Raw genomic sequence first — 22,097 nt, 5'->3', positions numbered from 1 at the left:
ATTAACGCTTCTCAATTATCAATGTCTCACTCAATCTTTCCTCAGCTTTTGACATAGTGGATCACCCTCTTCTTCTCCACCGCCTTCGTTCCATTGGTATTTCAGGTTTTGTTTTCTCTTGGTTCACTAGCTACTTATCAGATCACTCCTTCCAAACCCATCTGCTTCTTTCCCTGTGAGGTCTGGGGTCCCTGAGGGTTCCATCCTGTCCCCCACCCTGTTCAACATCTTTCTTGCATCCCTTCTCACTCTAATTCAGGAACAAGGTTGCCTTCCTTTTTGCTATGCTGATGATATCCAGATCCTTTTTCGTGTCTATGATCCTTCCACACCTCTCTCCATTCTGAATTCTTGTCACTCTGCTGTTTCTTCTTGGCTCCAGGATCATGGTCTTTTCCTTAAATCATCAAAATGCAAAGCTATTGCCTTCACTAGTCCACATTCTCCATAATCCCCAGCTCCACTGCTTGATTCTAAACAGCTTCCTTTAAAAGAGTCTATGCGTAGGCATCATTTTCGATTCCAGGCTTACATTTAAACCTCAGATTGATGCTATTATTCGTTCATCTTTCTTTGCTCTTCACCAGATATGTTTAGTTCGCTCATTCCTCTCAGCTCGATCTATTTGTTCTTTTGTCCTTGCTATGGTTATCTCCCATGTTGATCACTGCAATTCACGCTATGCTGGTCTTCCTCTTTACTCAATTTAGCGCCTCCAGTTAATTCCATCCACAGCTGTCAAGCTTATTCATTGTGCAGACTATTTCGACCACGTCACCCCCTCCTCTGTCTTGAACAATGGCTCCTCATTTCAGTAAGGATTCATTTTAACTACTTATGCTTGTCTTTAAGAACTGATCCTCCACTGCTCCAGTTTACTTGTCTAAACTACTGAGTCCCTATTGTCCAGCTCACAGCCTCCATTCTTCTGCCGATAACCTTCTATGTGTATCATCACCATCGGCCTTTCATCTTTCTGTGACACTGCCTTCAGCTATTTGGGTCCCAAACTGTGGAATTCATTGCAGACTTCCTTTAGAACACGTATGCCATTACAATCATTCAAGACCCTCCTAAAAACTCATCTAGTCTCTGAAGTCTTCAGTTAAGCTCTGTCAATGTGTGCCCAGTTTCTCCTATTCTCCCATATTTCCCCTTTTCTATCCACCTTCCTAAATCCTTCTTTCCTCATCCTTGCTTCATCTCCCCCCTTCCTCGCCCCCTGCCATCAGCATTGTCCTGCTACTTTTTATTTTCATTGTGATAAGCACTTAGTTGCCTATCCAGACTCAATTTTGTGGTATATCAAAAATATGTAATATAAATAAAAATAAGTACACCACATCTAGTGCTCTCTCTCGATGCAACTGTTTGGCCCCCCCCAGTAAAAGAACTCAATCAGATTTGTCTATCAAGACCTACCTCTAGTAAAACCATGCTGCTCTGGTTCTGCCTTACACTGGATTCCAGAAACCTCACTAGTCCCTGTTTTAGAAGCATTTCCATTAATTTAATACCTCACAGAGATCAGACTAAATTAGCCTGTAGCTCTCAACTTCCTTTTTTGTGGAGAGGAACCATATCTGCCCTTCTCCAGTCATCTGGAACCATTCCCAACTCTAAAGAAGCGACCACAGAGTTGCAGAGTTTGGAATTATTAAAGCATTTCTGGACAACCTCATTACTTAACCATGCAAGTATAGATAAGACGTCATCAAGATAAAGTTGCTTTTTTTTTTTTTTTTAAGAAAACATTTTCAAATCCCTCTAACCCAATCTCCAAAAATACTCTGGCTCAAGAATACTGCAGTAGCTGAGGCCATCAGAGACCCTTTTTTCCATGACTGCAAGTGAAGTGGTAAGAAATGCATATCTTTGGTTTCATAAGCAAGCTTTTTTTTTTTTTGCAAATGATTAGAAATAAGAGATCTCCCCCACCCAACTGCCACCACTATTATGAAGAATGTGTTGTTGAACAAATAAACATTTACAAAATGTATCGATCATTTGCACTGGGATGAATTCGTTTTCAGGTTTGTTGCTGGACTTGCCAAGGCAGTACAGCGAAAATTACAACTACTAAAAGGGTTCTAACTCAAAGGAAAGAACCTGATGGGAATGGATGGTGCAAGGATTCTAGGCACCACAGATGAACCTTCAGCCTTGTGCCCGCCTACCCTCTTACCAGCAGAGGTTCCAGTACCCTCCTACTGGCAGTGGTGACTAGCATAGAGCTCCCTCCTTTAAACATGGAGGGGGCATTTTCGATATGACATCTAAGTCGGACGTTGAATTTTTTGTGCTAGATGTTTCAAATCCGAATAGCACTTAAAAAAAAAATACCATTTGTAACAAGGTTTTGTGCTCTGTGTGTTTACCTTTTCAGGCCATTTTAAAAAAACAAAACAAAACCAACACAAGTGAAAAACGTAGAAAATCAAGCCACTGGGTGAGACATCCCAGGAGAGCAATGGGGCACTGCCGGGGACTTCATATAAATGCTCCTAGATACACATCTGTTGCTCCCTTACCTTGTTTTCCGAGCCCTCTAAAACCCACCCAACACCCACTGCCTCCAACTGTACACCACTACAATAGCCCTTATGGGTGAAGGGGGCACCTATATGTGGGTACAGTGGGTTTCTGGTGAGTTTTGGAGGGCCCACAGTTTCTACCACAAGTGTAACAGGTAGGGGAAGGTATGGGCCTGGGTCCACCTGTCTACAGTGCACTGCACTCACCACTACACTACCCTGGGGACCTGCATTCTGCTGTAATGGACCTGGCTATAACATCTGAGGCTGTCATAGAGGCTGGTGAGTACCATTTTTATTCACATTTTTTGGGGGAGGTGGGGCAGGTCATCCCTAAATCCCTTCAGTGGTCATCTGGTCATTTAGGGCACCTTTTTGTATCTTATTCATTAGAAAAACAGGTCCAGACCAAAACAAAGTTTTCACCTAGATGTTTTGATTTTGTTAATTGTGGCTGTAACATATCCAAGACTTATGAATGCCCTAAAGCTGCCCTAATCTCCTGCTTTTGAAATGCCCCCGACACACCCCCTTGTGATTTGGACACAGTGCAGATGAAATGCATAGATACAATGTCTGCAAAACAGGTTTTGAAAATACAGATTTGGACATTTTAAGAAAAAATCTGTCAAAATGGTGCATTATGACACCTTTTGGACATTTTTCTCTTTCGAAAATGAGCCCCATGGTGTCTCCAGCACAACAATCCTAATCTGCACAACAGAAGTGCAATGTATTTTATGAGAACTAGCTAATAGTACATGCTGTGTTTTGTTTATCTGAAGCTAGTATAATCATCCTGGAATTCGGAGACATAACTATAACATTACAAATATACACACACTTCTGTCCTGTAGGGGAACGAACACTACACAGGAGTTACTGACCTCTTCCAGCATCTTCTTGTGGCTGTTCCTGCTGAAGTGCTATCTCCTCAGATTTATTCTCATCTTCTTGAAGAACATTGCCCTCCTGTGGGCTACCACAGAACACAGCCAAGGAGATAAAACAAATGATAAAAAAATGTTTAAAAAAGAGAAAAAAAAATTATAGCTAAATCCGTTCCTGTACAGGCAGAGGAAAAGGTTGCAACAGAAGAACTCAAAGGACAGATGGACTTCTGTATTTCTTTCCTTTAACCAGTTAGAGTGCAATTCTATAAGCATATCTCCCCCTCCCCCTTCCCCACCAGAGACACAGAATGGAGCAAATCTTAGTTAATAAGGCATTGAAATGATTACTCTGGTGTCAAATGTACAAATGATCATGCCAACAAAGATTCATGCATTTGATCAGGGAAAGAATGTGCATTAATTCAACTTCTTTGTGTCTCCTCACAGAGGAAACATACAATGATCAGTATCATCAGTACCTTACACTGGTCTTTCGCATTGTCTTAGCTGTACTTTGTAATTCTTTCCTTTTAACCATTTTGTTCATTAAAGACGCTCTCAATCACACTTCTTGCATCTGATGGAGAACACACTATCATTTATTTACCTCTTTCCCTCTGTCCACCCACTAATAACGCTGATGGGACACTCTATATGTATTTCTCTGGTTTGGGTCTCGCCTTCGCCCAGTATCTCAGTCTCCAAATCTTCAGGTTCTAAAGCTGAAGAAAATATAGACAGGTCAGCACAACATCCAGCTACTTGAAAGCAAATATTGTGGTCCACAGTGCTTATCTCAGAAAACAAACCCAACACTTGTACCATGTAACTAGCTGTATATGTTGTATGTGTTTAGAATTCTTTGTTGAGTTTCCATGTCCTACATGCACCAATTATATTAGGCACAGCAGAAGAAAGCTGTCATGTGTAGACAACCTTCATTTTGTCTGATTCCAAGGCACTGTTTTAAGTGATCACCTAATTTGCCAGGTTAAGATGAAAAACCAAATGTTCACAGTTAGTGTAATTAATTTATTCATTATCTTAATCATAGTTATGAAGAGATTCATTCCAGATGGTGTACAGCAAGTACAGCTTAACATAAAACCTGCAATCTTAACAGCATAGCAATATTTATTTATTTTTATTTTATTTTTTAAATTTCTTATATATAAAAAAAAAGGGCGGGACCAGAGCTGAGCAAGAGAGAAGGGTCGAGCCTGCATGCCTCTTACCGCTGCTGCTGTCGGCCACCGTAAATCTGACTTTGTAAATTAAGTTGACTTTTAAAATTTGGAGGTAGGGGGCCTTGAACTGGAAGGGAGGGAGGGAGGAAGGAAGGGAGGGACTACAGCACTCTTATGCGTGTGACGTCGCGTTCCGTTGCGTGGCAATTGTGCAGCGTTCCCTTCCAGTGATTGGTGTGTACGAACACGGAAGTGCGTGACGTCATTTCAGGAGATGGAGACAGCTGGAGCACGAATGCTTCAAGGCTTCACTTTCTCGGAGTCAGCTTCAGAACGTTGGAGGTGCTTTTTATTATATAGGATGCTTCAAGATTGAAAATTAAACAATTTCTTGGAGTGTTTTTTCTAGTCTTTTTAAAATTTATCCAGCACATTGCTATTTAATTTCCTGGAAAACAGCTCAATTGGAACAGTCCTCTGTTGGGCTATGGCTATATGAGCTTCCATGGAGTACATCACTTTTAATTCTCTAATTTGTATCACCTCCCAGCTTACTTTAGTCTAATCACAGTACTGAAAGTCCTTGGTCAGGAGACAGACAGCAGGGCTCCTTCATGAACCCTGCAATCAGAAGCCTTAAGTTTGGCCACTAGGTTTCACTACTGGGTGATGGCCATCACTTCTTTCCCTCAGGGGCTATGAATTCATCAACCTAGAATGGGAATCTGAAATCCTCTGCACAGCAGCACCCAGCACTGCCACTGAGCCAACCACAAATTTCTATATCTGATACAATGTAAATAGTGTTCCTGTAATAAATGAATGCAGCAGCAGATCAAAATTTCCCTAATGAAGGATGAAATGTATTAATGTAATAGGATCATTTCAGTTTTCATCTGTTAACAAACAAAAACATCTTAATGTTTGAACTCTAATTCCATGTTTCTGGTTTGCAGGATACCGAGCAAATTAACTGCACTCAATGGATCATGCAAATTCATTGTAGAAGGGAGAATACTGTAAGAATGAATGAGTTATAGTTTAAGTGGGATGCATTATAAATTTATCATATTTGATTATATATGGATGATTTGTTATGTACTGTGCTTTTATATGTATGACTATGTTTTATTATTAAAGATGTTAAATAAACAAACCATTTAGGATTCTGGTGATCAGATTTGATAATCAGTGCTGCCTAGCACAGCGTTTCTCAAGCCAGTCCTGGAGTGACTCCTAAAGAATCTGTTTTCAGGGTATCCACAATGAATATGCATTAGACAGATCTGTATGCACTGTATCCATTGCATACAAATTTATCTCCCGTATATACATTGTGGATATCTTGAAAACCAAACAGATTAAGGGTACTCCAGGACCAGAATGAGAAACTACTCTACCAGTCAGACAAAAATCTTACTTAGAAAATAAATTGCAAAAGAAAGGAATAAGCTGATTTGTGAAAGGCTCTAAACCACAACTCTGGGCAGTAGCACCGTGCATCATAAAGGTGCATCTGGGTAGCTACACTTCAATACTGACACATACCTTCTGAAATGATTTCTGATGCGATGGGCTTATGAATAGCTTGGATGGCTTGCTGCACTACGTGTGTTACATCAGGATCTTTTCTTTCAACATCTGCGTCATCAGCAGCCACTAAAGGCTTTTTGACATCAGAAGATTCTTCCTGTATATTGTCATCTCCAGAAGGCACAGGTTTATCACATGCTCTCTCATGAACCTCTACAACATCTAAGCACAAAGAATTAATTTTAAAGGAGGTGAAGCACGTACCCACACATTTGCTGTGGATAATACAGTGAGGGGAGGGGACACGTGAGAGGAATGAAATTTTTCTTAGAGGTATATCTAATTTTGAGGCAATCTCACAAAGCAGACCAAGGTGTTGGATCATCGTCAGGGGATGATTTTCGATTACTTTTCCAAAATGCTTCCTGTAATTCAGCATGCAGGAATTCATGTTAAACTATTTTAAAAGCCACCACCTTAACTGCTATGTTGGTTAAGAAATGCATCGAAATCCTGAACACTATACAGTACTCCATTCAATAAAGCTGATACTTTTCACGATGCACAAAAAAAAAAAAAGGGCTGGGAATGCAAACAGCCCATGGCGCTCTATTTGGGGTCTTGGTCTTAGAGCTGTTGCCATCGCTGACTCTCCCCCGCTGCCGGTTTGCGCTTTAAAAATAGCCGCCGAGACTTCCAGAGGTGGCCTCGCAAGACTTCTGCTGAAGTCTTGGAGGCTGCCCTGTAAGTCTCGGCGGCCATTTTGAAGCGCCATTGGGTGGCGGGGGAGAGTCAGCGATGGCAGCGGGCAGGCAACACTGCCTGCCCCGAAGAATTCGATGGCCAAGGCAGGGTCGGTGAGGGAGCAGATCCGGAGGGAGGGAGGGAGGGAGGAAGAAGAATTTGCTGAACAACTCGGGAGGGGGTGGCAGGGGAGAGAAGGGAGTCGCTGGGCATGGGTGGATGGAGGGGAGAGAAGGGTCACTGGTGCATACAGGGCAGGGGAGAGGAGGGTCACTGCTGGACATGGGTGGATCATGGAGGGCAGGGGAGAGAAGGGTCGCTGGACATGGGTGGATGGAGGGCAGGGGAGAGGAGGGGAGAGAGAGAAGAAATGCTGGACATGGATGGAGGGGAGGGAAGAGTGAGGAAGGAGATGAGATGAGGGAAAAGGAAGGGAGGAGAAAAACTGCACATGGATGAAGAAAATAGGCAGAAGCTGAGGACCAGAAATGAAGAAGAAAGGAGGAAAGGAAAGAAATAAATGGAAAGGAAGCCCTGGAAATGGAGTTAAGAGGACAGATAGCAGCAGAATCGGATACTGGGCCAGCATGATCAGAAAAACAGTCACCAGACAACAAAGGTAGAAAAAAATCATTTTATTTTCATTATAGTGTTTGGAATATGTTCACTTTGAGAATCAGGTGCTCAACATTAAAAGTTTATATTTATTTACTTATTTATGGCATTTTATCCCACATTAAACATGAATTAGATTGGAACCTGGGATCATTTAATTTTTTTCCCTGGAGTAATGCATTGCCACCCCCCCCCCCCCAGGCTCTCTCCCCGGCCATAGCCAGCTCTGCAATTTGGGGGGGGGGGGCGCAGAGGGGGACCGGGGAGAGAGCCTGTTGTTAAACATTTACCAGCACACCACTGGCTATGGGGGAAGGGGACAGGGGTGAGGAAGAGATTCTGGACCTGCGGAGGGAGGGGAGACAGAGAGATGCTAACCCAGTGAGAAAGTGAGAGGATGGTGCAGTGTGGTGTAGAAGGGCAGAGTGAAGGGATAACAGATGATTAGTTTGTACTCTCTGCTCCTGAAGGAATTACAAGTTTTGTTTTGTTTTTTTTAAGGAAACTGGAATCAATTAATCTTGTAATTAAATATTATAATTAATAGAGTGATTAAAATTTTGTTAACTTTATATTTGAATTGATTCATAACAATTATGATGACAATGGAAAAAAGAAAATTTAATAAAGTAAAAATTAAAGGGGAAACAAATTACATAATTATTCGTCCACAATATTTAGAGCCAAGAAAGAAAAAAAAAATCAATACAGGGAAAACATATTAAAGAAAAAAAGCCACACCACACATGGGCAGAAATTCTAGCCAGTATTAACAGTGAAGCAGAAGCATCTTCACATTACCTTTTGCTTAGAGTCAAAAAATATGACTTGGCCTCATAAATACATGTACAAGGAAATTGAAGCGTAAAATTAACTCCCAGTCTAAGACCTCTAGGCCAGAGGGCCAAGAACTCTTGATGTCGTTTCTAGGTAACCTTTGACAAATCAGGAAATACTCACACTTTTGAGCCCATAAACAATTCCCCCTTAGTATGAAAATACAAATGCAATACTGCATTACAGTCTGGTTTCAAGGCAGAAGTCGCTACTAAGGCAGAAGTCACTACGAAGGTAGACTACTGGTTAACAATCTCCAATGATGATTCCAGAAAATCAGTTAAGTTTATCTCAGAAGGAACTCCCATCTGTGGATTAATAAACTGACTATGAAGGCACATAGGCATATGTGTTGCACCTGTTTTATAAAGGCAACATATGCACCTATGTGCCTTTACAAAACTGCCTCCCTAAAATCTGCTACATAAAGTTACACCAACCCTGAGACAGGTTGTGCATGTGTCAATAAGAATCCATGCATTATAAGTGTATTTTATAATATGTGTACAAGTGCCTTTCTCACCCCTGCTCCACTCATTCTCCACCACCCAGGAAAAAGACTTAGAGGGAAATAATCGAACGGGGCGCCCAAGTTTTCCTGAGTCGCAAAGGGGTGGGGAAACCCGTATTATCGAAACAAGATGGGTGGCCAACTTTTGTTTCGATAATACTGTCGGGGATGCCCAAATCTCAACATTTAGGTCGACCTTAATCATCCCTAGAGGTAGTTGCCCCCGATTTTCGGCGAAAATGGAAACCGAGGACGCCCATCTCAGAAACGACCAAATGCAAGCCCTTTGGTCGTGGGAGGAGCCAGGATTTGTAGTGCACTGGTCCCCCTGACATGCCAGGACACCAACCGGGCACCCTAGGGGGCACTGCAGTGGACTTCAGAAAAAGCTCCCAGGTGCATAGCTCCCTTACCTTGTGTGCTCAGCCCACCAAACCCTACAACTGTACACCACTACCATAGCCCTTAGGGATGAAGGGGGGCACCTAGATGTGGGTACAGTGGGTTTGTGGTGGGTTTTGGAGAGCTCACATTTACCAACACAAGTACAACAGGTGGGGGGGGGGATGGGCCTGGGTCCGCCTGCCTGAAGTGCACTGCAGTACCCACTAAAACTGCTCGAGGACCCTGCATACTGCTGTCATGGAGTTGGGTATGATATTTGAGGCTGACATAGAGGCTGGAAAAATGTTTTAAAAAAATTTTTAGGGTGGGAGGGGGTTAGTGACCACTGGGGGAGTAAGGGGAGATGATCCCCGATTCCCTCCGGTGGTCATCTGGTCATTTAGAGCACATTTTTGTGGCTTGGTATTTAAAAAAAAATAAAAGAACCAAGTAAAGTCGGCCAAGTGTTCGTCAGGGACGCCCTTCTTTTTTCCATTATCGGCCGAGGACGCCCATGTGTTAAGCACGCCCCAGTCCCAACTTCACTATGCTTCCGACATGCCCCCGTGAACTTTGGTCGTCCCCGCAACGGAAAGCAGTTGAGGACGCCCAAAATCGTATTTTGATTATGCCGATTTGGGCGACTCTGGGAGGACGCCCATCTCTGGATTTGTGTCGAAAGATGGGCGTCCTTCTCTTTCAAAAATAAGCCTGTTAGGTGTCATCGTTGATGATACGTTAAAACCCTCTGTTCAGTGTATAGCGGTGACTAAGAAAGCAAACAGAATGTTAGGAATTATTAGGAAAGGAATGGAAAACAAAACTAAGAATCGCTCCATGATGCGACTGCACCTCAAATACTGTGTGCAATTCTGGTCACCGCATCTCAAAAAAGATATACCGGAATTAGAAAAGGTACAAAGAAGGGCAATGAAAATGATAAAGGTACAAACTACTATGACAATTTTATTAATTAAAAAGGTATAAGAAATGGTTGAAAGGATCTGAAAAGGTCTTATATGAATTAGTAATAGAAGGCTCACAAAAGATGATAGGCACTATTACTGGAATTTGATGTCATAAGCTCATGATCCTAACGAGGGTAAACCCAGTTTCTGTCCATCCTCTTATAAACCACTGCCCTAATATCTTGTGTACACAGTCAATTTTTGTGAATAATGAAGTCCATAACCCTCAGCTATAGCCTGATAACAAGAGCAGTGTTAGGAACAGGTAGTCTGTCCTTTCATACAGAAGCACCACAGCTCAAAGGGCATGAGATCTTATTACTTAGGCTAACAATCCCTGTAGGCTTTGGGTATAATTTTCCTGATGAAATATTATATCAGGACCTTTGCTCTGCTCTGTTTAAAATTTGACATGTTTGGCTGCTCCTTTAAAAAAGAGGTACCATCCACAATATATGCAGAAACAGCACAATTTTGGGTATTCTCATAACATAGTGATATTGCCCCCAAAACACTCATTAATATTATAATACCCCTTCAATTTGTGGGCAATTTTCATACTGCCCGCATAGCGGGAAGATACTTTTTGCCTGTACACTATATACCAGATTTTAAAATGAAAATCTGTGGATACTTTCACTTTGAAAACTGTGGGTATACTTTACGACTAAACATTTGACATTTTTTAAAAATGCGTGTGTTGTTGCAATTTTATTTATTTGTTAGTTACATTTGTATCCCACCTTTCCCCACTTATTAGTAGGCTCAAAGTGGCTTACATAGTTCCGGAGAGGTGGTTACAGTGAGGTGAACAAATACAGTGTTGGGGTACTGTTACAGTGACAAATACAGTAAAGAAATATCAGTAAATAGGTTGGGGTGGTTCAGCTCAATCAAACTTCATTAAAATCCTGCTGCTAGGAAAGCCTCTGCTAAACGTGGAACTGTGCATGTAATTTTACCTAGATACAGCATGGGCAATTTTAAAATAGAACATTTCTATGTGTAAAACATTGTTTCATCTAGAAGGAGGGCCTAGACTCCGTAACAACTCCTACCAACCTTCCTACCATCCATGCTCTTCCCATCTTCTCTTTAATCGCTCCACCGCCTTACTTATCCCTATCCTTTTTCTCATACCTCTTCTATACCATTTACTCCTTGTTCATTTGTGCTATCACATACCCCCTTTGTTGATTCTGTTACTATTGATTGTATTCTCGTTACTATATAAGCCGCATTGAGCCTGCGATGAGCGGGAAAGCGCGGGGTACAAATGTAATAAATAAATAACACCTTATCCTATCATAACATCACTTTGTATTTGTTCATACCGGACTCGGCGAACGCCTCTCTAATACTATGTAAGCCATATTGAGCCTGCAAATAGGTTGGAAAATGTAGGATACAAATGAAACAAACAAACAAACAAACAAATAAATAAAAAAAATTGTTCTCCCTTTGTATAAGATGTCTCATCTCATTCTAAAGGTGATTGAGGCACACATGGTTTTGGTTTCAACTTACCAGAGAGAACGGTTCCTTGCAGCATTTCAGTCTGAGATTGGAGCTCTGCTTCACCAAGAACCCTCAGCACAGAGTCAGCAGGGCCCTTGCCCCAAATACGCCTGGGTTGCTCCCCTATATCCAATTTAATAACGCCCCCAACTGTCAGGTCTATAGAAGAGAGTCAAACAGAAAGAGGCCTGATGACACATGTACCATGGCTGGGATGAAATAGAAAACCACTCTTTCAAAGATCAGTAGGCATCAAAACGCATTCATACTGTGCTGATCAAACTTCACATTCAGTGAGCAGCAGAGTATGCCAGTGGCAGCTCAGACATGTCCAGAAATGATATTTATGACACTTCTATTCCATTTATCCCCTATACAGAAGCTGAAGGCAGATTACAATCAAAATAAAATAATATGATGTCCAACTCACAATATACAATAGTAACTAAGAAAATTTTTGATTGTTCACCACATAGGCTTGGAGATAGGTGGGATAAGAATCTTTAAGTAAAAAATAATATACCATATACCAATCACTCGCCTCAATCACAACTGTTTCAGACCCAAGCTCTTCTCAGAAATCTGATATTATTGTGTTATTTTATGTGGTAAATCATGCCAAGACCTTTTCATGCAGAACAATATAATAAAGATGTGGACAGAAAGCATTTTGGTTCACTTTCACAGTCTCTCCCTGATTTTCAGACATTTTTGGGGTTCATTTCACAAATTCATTTTAAGAGCTAGGTTTATTAAGTGGCGCTATGGGCGTGTTAGCGTTTTTAACACGGGTAAATGGATTAGAGGGTGGCCAATGTTACACCGATTTTTATAAAGGAGAGGGTTACTGGAGCACTTTCTGAAAGAGCTGGAGCAATACGGAAGTTGCATTTGGAGAGGCATGGAGAGGAGGAGGGACAGAGCTTTGGAGCAGGAGTGAGGTTCCCTGCGGTGTGCCTGGTTTCACTCACTTTCTTTAGCTTTTTAGCTGATGGTTGAGTCGAGACCAAAAGGTTGTACTGTGGATGGCGAAGGAATGGAATCTCTATACCATTTTGGCGTGAGTTTCAGAGATAACTGAGGCACCAGAGATATGGTACCCACGGAAGTGAAGCCGTTGTTTTGTGATTTTTTTGGGCAGTCAACCTTCGGGGATTTCCCCTTACTGAAATTAGCGCTAACAGCTGCATGCTATGTGGTGGTCCCCTGACGGGCCAGCTCAATGGAGCCAGGAAGTAGTGGAACTCCAACGGAGTCCTTAGTAAGCAATATTGAGGGAGCACTAATTGAAATAGACCCCAGTGGTACCAAATTTTGGCCCTTAGGATCTGCACCTGTGCACTCAATTTTCGTTGTGATTTTTTTTTTTTTTTTTAAAACAGAGACAGGTTTTCCTTTCTGTGTGATAGAGCTACTTCTGTTGCGGAATTTAGAAAATAAAAAACAGAGAAAACCAAGAACGTCAGTTGAGCGGGAAGGAGGATGTTGTACGCTGTTGGCTGATGAAATTCTTCTAATCAAGCTAGGGAGAGCATTCCAGGCAGGCAGTTAGCCTGTGTAGAAGGCTACCACGTGTGTCTGCATTATCCTGCCCACGGAGAAAACAATTATTCCTTCCTTCTGTATTATTGGTCTTGAAACCATTAGCACAAAAAAGTTTTAGCATAAGAGTTTCCACACTTTGGAACTCCTTGCTTATACCTCTGAGACTAGAACACTCCCACCAAAATTTCAAACAAGGGCTAAAAGACCTTCCTATTTCATGATACATTTGGCATGTAAGATGCAATCAGTACATATTAACTGACTTATTACTCCTTCCTACTAATATTTTCACCTCTGCCCCTCCTGGAAATCAAGGCGTGAACCAGTGTTGGAGTTTTTTTTTAATGCCATTCCTTCCTGCAACTGAAAAGCCTGGGCAACTTGGCATTTTTGCTTGTCACCAGCAAGCCTATGAGTGGAGTTCTCCAAAACCAGATTATGTGCTCAAAGGCCTCTGCCACTCTCCTGGGTCCAGAGTGTTCCTGCTTAGAAGATTATGTCAGACAACTTAGTATATGGCCAAAAGTTCTGCTGGTGCTTCAAAAATCATACATTCAAAATCCAACAATTCTTTTATTGAAGTTTAAGCACAAGCTCCAGGGCATAGCCGCACTGCTTTCATGTTTATAGCAGAGTCTTATGCGCTCGAATCGTCATTGGCTAAACCAACTCCACTGCCCTTAACATAATTTGCATTTATAACTAACTCCAGTCTTCAACTATTTTAACTTTTATGCTTAACAGTATACTCATCTTAAGATGAAAGTTTCAAAACATGTCGGCAAAAGGGACACAGTGCTCCGACACGGCATGTGTTTCGCAACAAGCTTTTCAAGGAGGTCCCCTACTGATCAAATTATCATAGCCTGCCGACTTCATGCCTAAAATTGGTATACACTAGGTGGACATGATTGCTTTAAAAATAAGAAATTAACTATTGCTTATTCGTGAGATTTTAAAAGAGAGGTTAGTCCTATTTGTACTACCAGATTTGCAAGCACTGGACCCTATAACACCCCTCCAGCAGTACTATTAGAACATGCCATACTGGGACAGACCGAAGCTCCATCAAGCTCAGTATCCTGTTTCCAACAGTGGCCAGTCCAGGTCACAAGTACCTGTCAAGATCCCAGAACAGTAAAACAGATTTTAAGCTATTTGCCTTACACACTTGCACCTCACTCATGTCGGTCCTTAGAATATGTACATATTTTAGCCATTTTTTCAACATATTTCCCTCTTTAGTGTACATGACACAAACGTAGGATGTGTGAGCACAGCTAGCCACCTTCTTTTATGTTTTTTAATGTTTACTTTTAGAGCTTTGGTCATTACTCACAGTACCCCCTTGTTTATCCCTTTCATAAAGCCAGCACTAGCTCCATTTACACCTGTCTGAGCCTCCAGCTTTTATTTTAATAGACCAGGAAGGAGTGGGTTTGGGGAGTCCCTTACACATATTAATATTATTATTTTTTACAAGCTTAGGACCCTGTTTACTAAGCAGTGTTATAGGCGCATTAACTTTTTTAACACACATTAACCATGTACAGGCGTTAACCATGTATGTGCCTACAATATCCCTATAGGCGCCTACATGGTTAGCGCACGCTCTAAGTGTAGGCGCGCTAAAAACATTAACACACCTTAGTAAACAGGGCCCTTAAGAAGAGATGTTTTCTAAGTTTTAGAAATTACTTATTATTTATTTATGGTTCATTTCTACCCCACATTTTCCCACAAATGCAGGCACAATGTGGCTTCCATGAATTACAAAAGTTAAAAGACACAACACATGAAGTTTACAGTAGAAAAGGATAATACGTTAGCAGCAATTAGGAAGGCTAAACAGCAGAGTTACTAATGGGATACACTTTTTGAAAAAGATACGTTTTCAGTAGCTTCTTGAAAAGATGGTGGTCAGCTTGCGTTTTCAGGAACAGGGGAAGAGCATTCCAAGTCTTCTGGCTGGAGTAGTGGAAAGTAGAGGCAAAAAGAAGCTTGTATTTAACACCCCTGCAAGATGGGTAATGTAGTTGTAAAAAGGTACGGGCTGTAGTGATGGCATTTCTAGGTGGGAGATCTATTAGAGTTTCATGTATTCCGGAGCTAATCCGTAGATTATTTTATGTGTCAATGTGCAGAGCTTGAATGCGATTCGTTCTCTCACAGGTAGCCAGTGTAGTTTGAAACGTAGGGGCTGCGCAGGAACCATGCGCAATTCGTCCAAGATGAGTCTCGCAGCAGTATTCTGGGCAGTCTGGAATTTCCTCAGTAGGTGCTCTTGACAACCTGCATAAATCCCACTGCAGTAGTCCAGGTGAGACAGAGCCAGCCAGTGGACGAGTGTGCGGAAGAGCTCTCTGGTGAGACAAAACCTAACATGCCGCAGCCTCCACATTGCACAGAACATCCGCTTGGTGACTGCTCGCACTTGCAGATCCAGGTGCAGGTGAGGGTCCAGCTCAACACCCAGAAGTCTAAGGCTCTGTGAAACAGGGAGGGTCTGGTCTTTAATGACAAGGGAGCTTGAGGAAAATCTGGCATGGACGGACGCACAAGACACTGAGTTTTGTCTTTGTTTAACTTAAACCGAAATACCTCAGCCCAACGTTCCAAGATGGAAAAACTTGCTTCGATCAGATCTGTGATTTCATCTAATGAGGAATGGAAGGGGATGGAGATGGTTATGTCATCTGAGTAGATAAATGGTTTCAGGCCTAGGTTTGCTAGTGTGGTTGCAAGGGGAAACAGCATGATATTGAATAGCGTTGGAGAAAGGGGCGAACCTTGGGGAACCCCACAAGAAGCCTTCCAAGGTGCTGAATGATCTGGAGTGCCTTTGACCTGGTAAGTTCTGGTGGACAGAAAACCCTTAAACCAGTGTAACACGCACCCTCCGTTGTCTAGGGTGTCCAGTAGATGTAGTAGGATGTTGTGGTCCACCATATCAAATGCGCTGGACACGTCACACTGCATCAGTAATATTTTCTTACCAACAGAAATGCCCCTTTTAAAATCAGACAGAGCTGTGACCAGAACCGTTTCCGTGCTGAACTGAGTACGGAAACATGACTGAGAGTAGTGCAGAATGTCAAAGGTTTCAAGGAATTCATTTAACTGAGTATTCACCAAGCTGTCCATTACTTTGACAATCAGCGGTATGGACACCACCGGTCGATAGTTTGAAGTGACGTCGACTCTTATCTTTGGATTCTTTGGAATGGGCGTGAGAAGGATTCTGCCATGCTCTGGGGAGAAGATGCCATGGTTCAACATGTAATTAAGATAGGTAGTTAGGTCAACGATGAAGCGCTTCGGGGCTGCTTTTAAAAGGTGACTGGGGCAAGCATCCAAACCACAAAACTTGTTTGAAAACTTCAGGAGTGTTTTAGAAACGTGGTCTACAGGAACGCTTTCAAAGGCAGTCCATATGCGATCGGCTGGGCAGTAAGCAGTGCACGGATCCAGTGAATCTAAGAAGTCATCCACATCTGCTGGGGAACTAGTTAGCGTTGACCTGAGAACTTGTATTTTGTCCTTGAAATAAGTAGCAAGCAGGTCCGCCGAAAGTAGATCGTCCTGAGTGGTCTCTAGTTTTTTAGGTGTATTTTCTTCCTCATACAATCCTTGCCATTCTTATGCTCAAGAGGGGAATAGGGGATGTTTTTAAAGTTAAAAATGAGGTCACTATTTCTCTATTTCACATACCATCCTTGCCATTCTCAGTTTAAGAGAGGATATTTTCTAAATGTTCTTTAAATGTTCTTAAATGTTTAAGAACTTGGGTCTGTTTTTTCCTCTCTCTCATCCTTGTTCCCTAGTTTAAGAAATGAAGTTTGTTCCTTCTTTTTTAATACCATTCTTGTCAGTTTTGTTTTTATAGATGTGATAAGACCCTGCAATCTTTCCTTTAAAGTAATTATGGCAGTATAAGGGGCAAGGAAACTTTATTTGAACATGTTTTTACAATACTACTGGAAGTTCTAGGTTCAACAAGTTGAAAGATTTGGTTTTAGTTAAACCCGTTTACATTCATACATATACCTTAATCATACAGTCTACAGTCTAATGGCATTAGAAATCTTTATTTTGCTTTGGTACTTTCTAGTGAAGATTTTCTGTCTCAGTGCCATTTTGTATGGTGTAAGTATTTTGTTGGATCGACTAATTGTAAGCACACATTTTTTTTTTAATCAATAATTTTGTATTGATAAATTCATTCCTATTTGTTAATTATTTACTTATTGTCCTTTTTATCCTTTAGCTATGAGGTGTTCAGATCTGTGAACACATTTTATTTACTCACACTGAAAAACAAGGTCAGCTGTAACATAACATGCATTTCCTCTATTTAATTGATATATAGAGGTTTCTCATTATACTATGTATTACACTTGTTTCAGAACTTTTTTCTTAATGGAACTGTTTAGTATATTCAGTATGTTTTCTTTATATTAAGTATGCTTTTTTTTTAAATTTCAAAATATAATTTGATAAACAATCTTATCAAGTCTAAGCTTGTACAGAAAAGGTATACATTTGATAATAATTAATAAATGAAGAGAAAAAATTATATAGAAGTACACTCAAGTCCTCAAATCTAGATCCAAGATTATCAAAAATGGAGCTATTAATGAAAATTTATAAGGAAATTATAGAAACCTGTCTAAGATCAAGGTGTCATGTATTAACACAGCTCAAAATGCATGCCAATAGACATTAACATTCTCTTTACCCCAAAGAACGTTTGGTTGCAAGGAATTCTGTAAGCTGTGATGGCTTAAAAAAAAACATATTTCACTGATTGGTAATGGACTATACATTTACATGGATAACGAAGGTGAAAAGTAGCCCCAATCTGAAGAACTCCTAACTTAAGCAGTAAAAACTGCCTATGTCTTTTCTGAGTCTCTTTAGATACATCTGAAAATATTGATATTTTAAGACCTATGAACTCTTTATCTCTGTTCTTGAAAAACATTTTCATAATCCATACTTTATTCAAAGCTAACACAACAGTTGCCAATAAAGTAGAAGGAACTGCCAAGTCAGTCAGAAGACTCTAGAATAGCTGAAACATCCAAAGGATGTTCATCTTGATTAGCGGACAATTGTGCTTCTGTTGGGTTATTTGGTAGATAGTATACCTGAGAAAAAGGGGGAATAGCATCTTCTTTAAATCCAAACATTTCTTTTAAGTATCTGTTCAACATTTCCCTGGGTGTAATCGAAGGCACTCTGGGAAAATTAAAAAATCTTAAATTATTTGATCTCAAAGATTTTTCCAAGGACTCAATCTTTCTCCGCATATTCATATTATCTTTTATCATTGTTGTTTGAATTTCTTGAAAATTTTCAACATTTTTCTCCTGAGTTTCAGCTTTCGCTGCTATTTTTTTTACTTCGTTATTTACTATTTCCATTTCCTCTTCTAATTTTTGTGTCCTGGTCTCAAGAACCTGAGTTTGAGGGCATAAAACCTTGCCCAGGTTAACGATTAAAGCCCAGAGATTTTCCAGAGTTACTTCAGCTGGCTTTTCTTCTAAAAATTGTGGAAAGTTTAAAGTCTGTACCTTATCAGTACAAATGTTATTGTCAGCTTTCTTTTCACTTGCATTCAAACGGTCTCCCGCTGCTTCCTCCCGGGCACGTTCTAAATTAGAGGAGTTTAACACTCCTTTGTTCTCCAGTAGTTCTTCCCGGACCCCTGGTCTCTCCACTCCAGCTTCACCTCCTGGTCGCCGAGCAAGAGATTCCACTGGGGAACTAGCACATCAGGGCTGCAGGGGAGGAGCTCCTTGAACGGGGCTTAGAGTTACATCAAGCACAGGCACCGTCAGGTCTCCACTCTGCCTGATCATCGCAAGCGTGCCACCTCCCGTTCCTTCAATCACCTCTGGTCTCCATAAAAAAGATTCTATAGGACCCGACACTGAAGCTGAGGGCCGGCTCGGGGTCCCCACTACAGCCGACCTTCCTCTTTGCTTCGGCATTTCAAAGAAATGATAATCACACAGAAGACTGTGACAGGATCAATCCGCCATCTTGGATCCCAGTATGCTTCTTTTTTTACAAATTCTTTTTAAGGTATTGCCTATGTTTGAATTATATTTTCATATATATTTTTTAAATTTAAATGTATAAAGCTCAACAATTTATTTATATAATGTTATTTTAATGCTAGACCCCTGACACAGGCACTTGTCAAAAACATGGCCGTGTCGGATCAACAATAAAATTTAAAACTAGTGTGTAGCTCTAGTAAATCACACTGAACTCTTTTTGGGTATGTTTGCGATTAATAAGAAATAAAGTAAAGTGACATTATTATCATCATTATCCCCCTGGCCATCTCCGCTTTTTGCTGTTTCTATTTTCTGCGGAACACTTTTGTTCTTTTTCTATTTCTCTTCTGGAGTTCCCTAAGATAATATTCAAACACCTTTCTGATTCTCATTTCTCATTTGTAACTTTCTTTAAATTAGTACCTTATTTTCTTACTCCTGTTACTCTCTTATCTATATATTCCATCTTTGCTTACACCCTACGCTTTCGGAGAAAACAAGCCATCCTTTATGGGAACCACAAAACAGAGTGTCTATTGAGACCTCAGCCACCAGCTGAAGCAATCTTTCCAAATTCACTTGACTGCCTCTACCTTTTGAGGAGACATCCGGGGGAATTTCATAAAAATGCTGGAAAGAGAAAAAGTAAGCTCGAGTGTATATCCCCCACAGATGACTTCTAAGACCCAATAGTCCAAAGTGATTTGGGTCCATCTCCAGTAAAAGCAGTCTACCTGAGGCAGTACAGAATGAACCACCAAAGCCTCACTGCATACTACAAGCACCTCTTGTGAACCCCTCTTGGCCTCCCTTCTGGACACCCCAAAAAGACTACCCTTTAGATAAAAACCTACTCTGTTGGGACACCACCAACATCCCTCAGCAATACTTCTGAGCAACTCTAGATTGTCATCTCCTAGTTGAAAATTGACCTGTTCTTCACAATATTTTCTGGAAGCCTCAGAAACTTGGACTTTCCCAAGTTCTTTCCAAATAGCAGCCTCATTTTGAAAGGAAGATTATGAAGGCATGTTTTGGATGTAACAGCTACTGATCAAAACTCCTAAACATATAAACATGAAACACAAAACAGATGGTGGAACCATAGCAGATGGTAAGCCATGACAGTTGCCATGCTCTTAGCCAATGCTTGAATCAAGTAGTATAAGACTTTGGTCAGGAAGGCAGCACCTGTCTCCAAACCTGCTGCCCCCGAGTGCCCCAACGAAGATCCTGCAAGGGATTATTCTGGCAACCACAGATTCCATAGAAATAGAGTGTCAACTAAGACACCCAAGATCTTTATTACTGGAGACAACTTATACTCTGACCGGACAATTTAGATGGAACTAGGAATAGAGGCTGGTTTACTGTCAATACACAGAAACTTACGGTTTTTTTGGTGTTAAGTTTTACGATGGAAATGATGGAATATCCAATAATGTGTACAGCGCTGCATATGTCTAGTAGCGCTATAGAAAGTAGTAACAGTAGTAGTACTCAATAAGTTTTTGTGTAGGACTGGAAAAGGGATCTAGGGCTTTACTCTCATACCAGACGGCAACCCTCTTCCACGAAGTTATATGAAATCTTAGTGGAAGCAAGTAGGACATGGGAGACACCTTCACACAGTTGGACAGAATCAGCTTCTAACCTCTCAACATCCAAGCTGTGAGGGCAAGGGACTGGAGGTTAGGATGTAGGAGCAACTCCTTGTTACGGGTGATAAGAGTCAGAGAACACTCCAGTCTCCATGGGTCTCTGCAGGCTAACTCCAGAAGTAGGGAGCAATGAGGGTCATGGTCCCTTTCTCCCCTCTATGAGAGGTATAGGAAGATACACATACAAAAGATCTGTCCCCCAGTAAAAGAGAAAAGGCATCCAAGGCTAGCTCGCTGTGTGATCCCAATCTGGAGCAGTACTGAGGGACTTTGTTGTTTAGATGAGAGGCAAGAAGATCCACCGATAGGGTGCCCTACTCTTGGAAGATCTCCTGGGCTACATCACCCTGCTCAGTCTGTCTGCCAGACTGTTATTTTTTCCTGCCAAGTAAGAAGCTCTGAGCTCTATGCTGAGTTCTGATGCCCAAGTCCACAACCCGACAACTTCCTGACACAGGAGGTACGACCTTCTGCCTCCTTGCTTGTTGATATAGCACACTGCAACCTGACTATCTATCTGGAAGAGAATAATTTTGGGCATCAGCCCATCTCTAAAAGTGGTCAGAGCATTCCATACTGCCTGTAGCTCCAGGAGATTTATGTGCAACCAAGACTCCAGGGAAGACCACTGACCCTGTGTGTGGAGCCTATTCACATGAGCTCCCCATCCCAGGTTGGATGCATCTGTCATCGTCTTGTGGGGAGGAAGAATTTGGAATAGAAGTCCCATATTCAAATTGGGCTAAACTGTCTACCCAAGAGAGACTCCTGTGGTGCAGGCGTGACAGCGATGACATCTGCTAGGTTCCCAGTGACTTGTGAACTCTAGGAAGCTAGAGTCCACTGGGCCTTTCTCAAACAGAAACAAGCCATCGGTGTTACATGATGGAGACTATGTGGCCTGATAATCTCAACATCTTTCAAGCTATGATCTGCTGGCTGTGGCGAACCTGGAGCACAATGCAAACTTGGGTGCCTGCATGCTAATCTAGAAGGAAAGCTGAGCCTGAACTGTGTCTAGCATGGTTCCTATGAACTCCAGTCTTAGAATGGAAAGCAGATAGGACTTTGGGTAGCTGGTAACTAATCCTAGTAGCTC

At 41.4% G+C, this 22,097-nt stretch overlaps 1 protein-coding gene across 4 annotated transcripts in view; it reads right to left on the bottom strand.

Moving 5' to 3' along the window:
* NEK1 (NIMA related kinase 1) overlaps nucleotides 1-22,097 on the bottom strand; it is a 335,744-nt gene that overhangs the window by 69,668 nt on the left and 243,979 nt on the right. For all 4 annotated transcript variants that reach the window (XM_030191560.1, XM_030191562.1, XM_030191561.1 and 1 more), the window contains 4 exons: nucleotides 11,734-11,883; nucleotides 6,163-6,369; nucleotides 4,035-4,149; nucleotides 3,422-3,513 (listed from right to left, as the gene is read on the bottom strand). In XM_030191560.1, coding sequence (XP_030047420.1) covers nucleotides 3,422-3,513; nucleotides 4,035-4,149; nucleotides 6,163-6,369; nucleotides 11,734-11,883 — 564 coding nt within the window. The remainder of the gene's footprint in view (nucleotides 1-3,421; nucleotides 3,514-4,034; nucleotides 4,150-6,162; nucleotides 6,370-11,733; nucleotides 11,884-22,097) is intronic.

This window comes from Microcaecilia unicolor, chromosome 2 (assembly GCF_901765095.1).
Source record: "Microcaecilia unicolor chromosome 2, aMicUni1.1, whole genome shotgun sequence".
Lineage (NCBI taxonomy): Eukaryota > Metazoa > Chordata > Amphibia > Gymnophiona > Siphonopidae > Microcaecilia > Microcaecilia unicolor.
The sequence above is the reverse complement of the archived record's forward strand: the minus strand, read 5'-3'. Positions and strand labels throughout refer to the sequence as shown.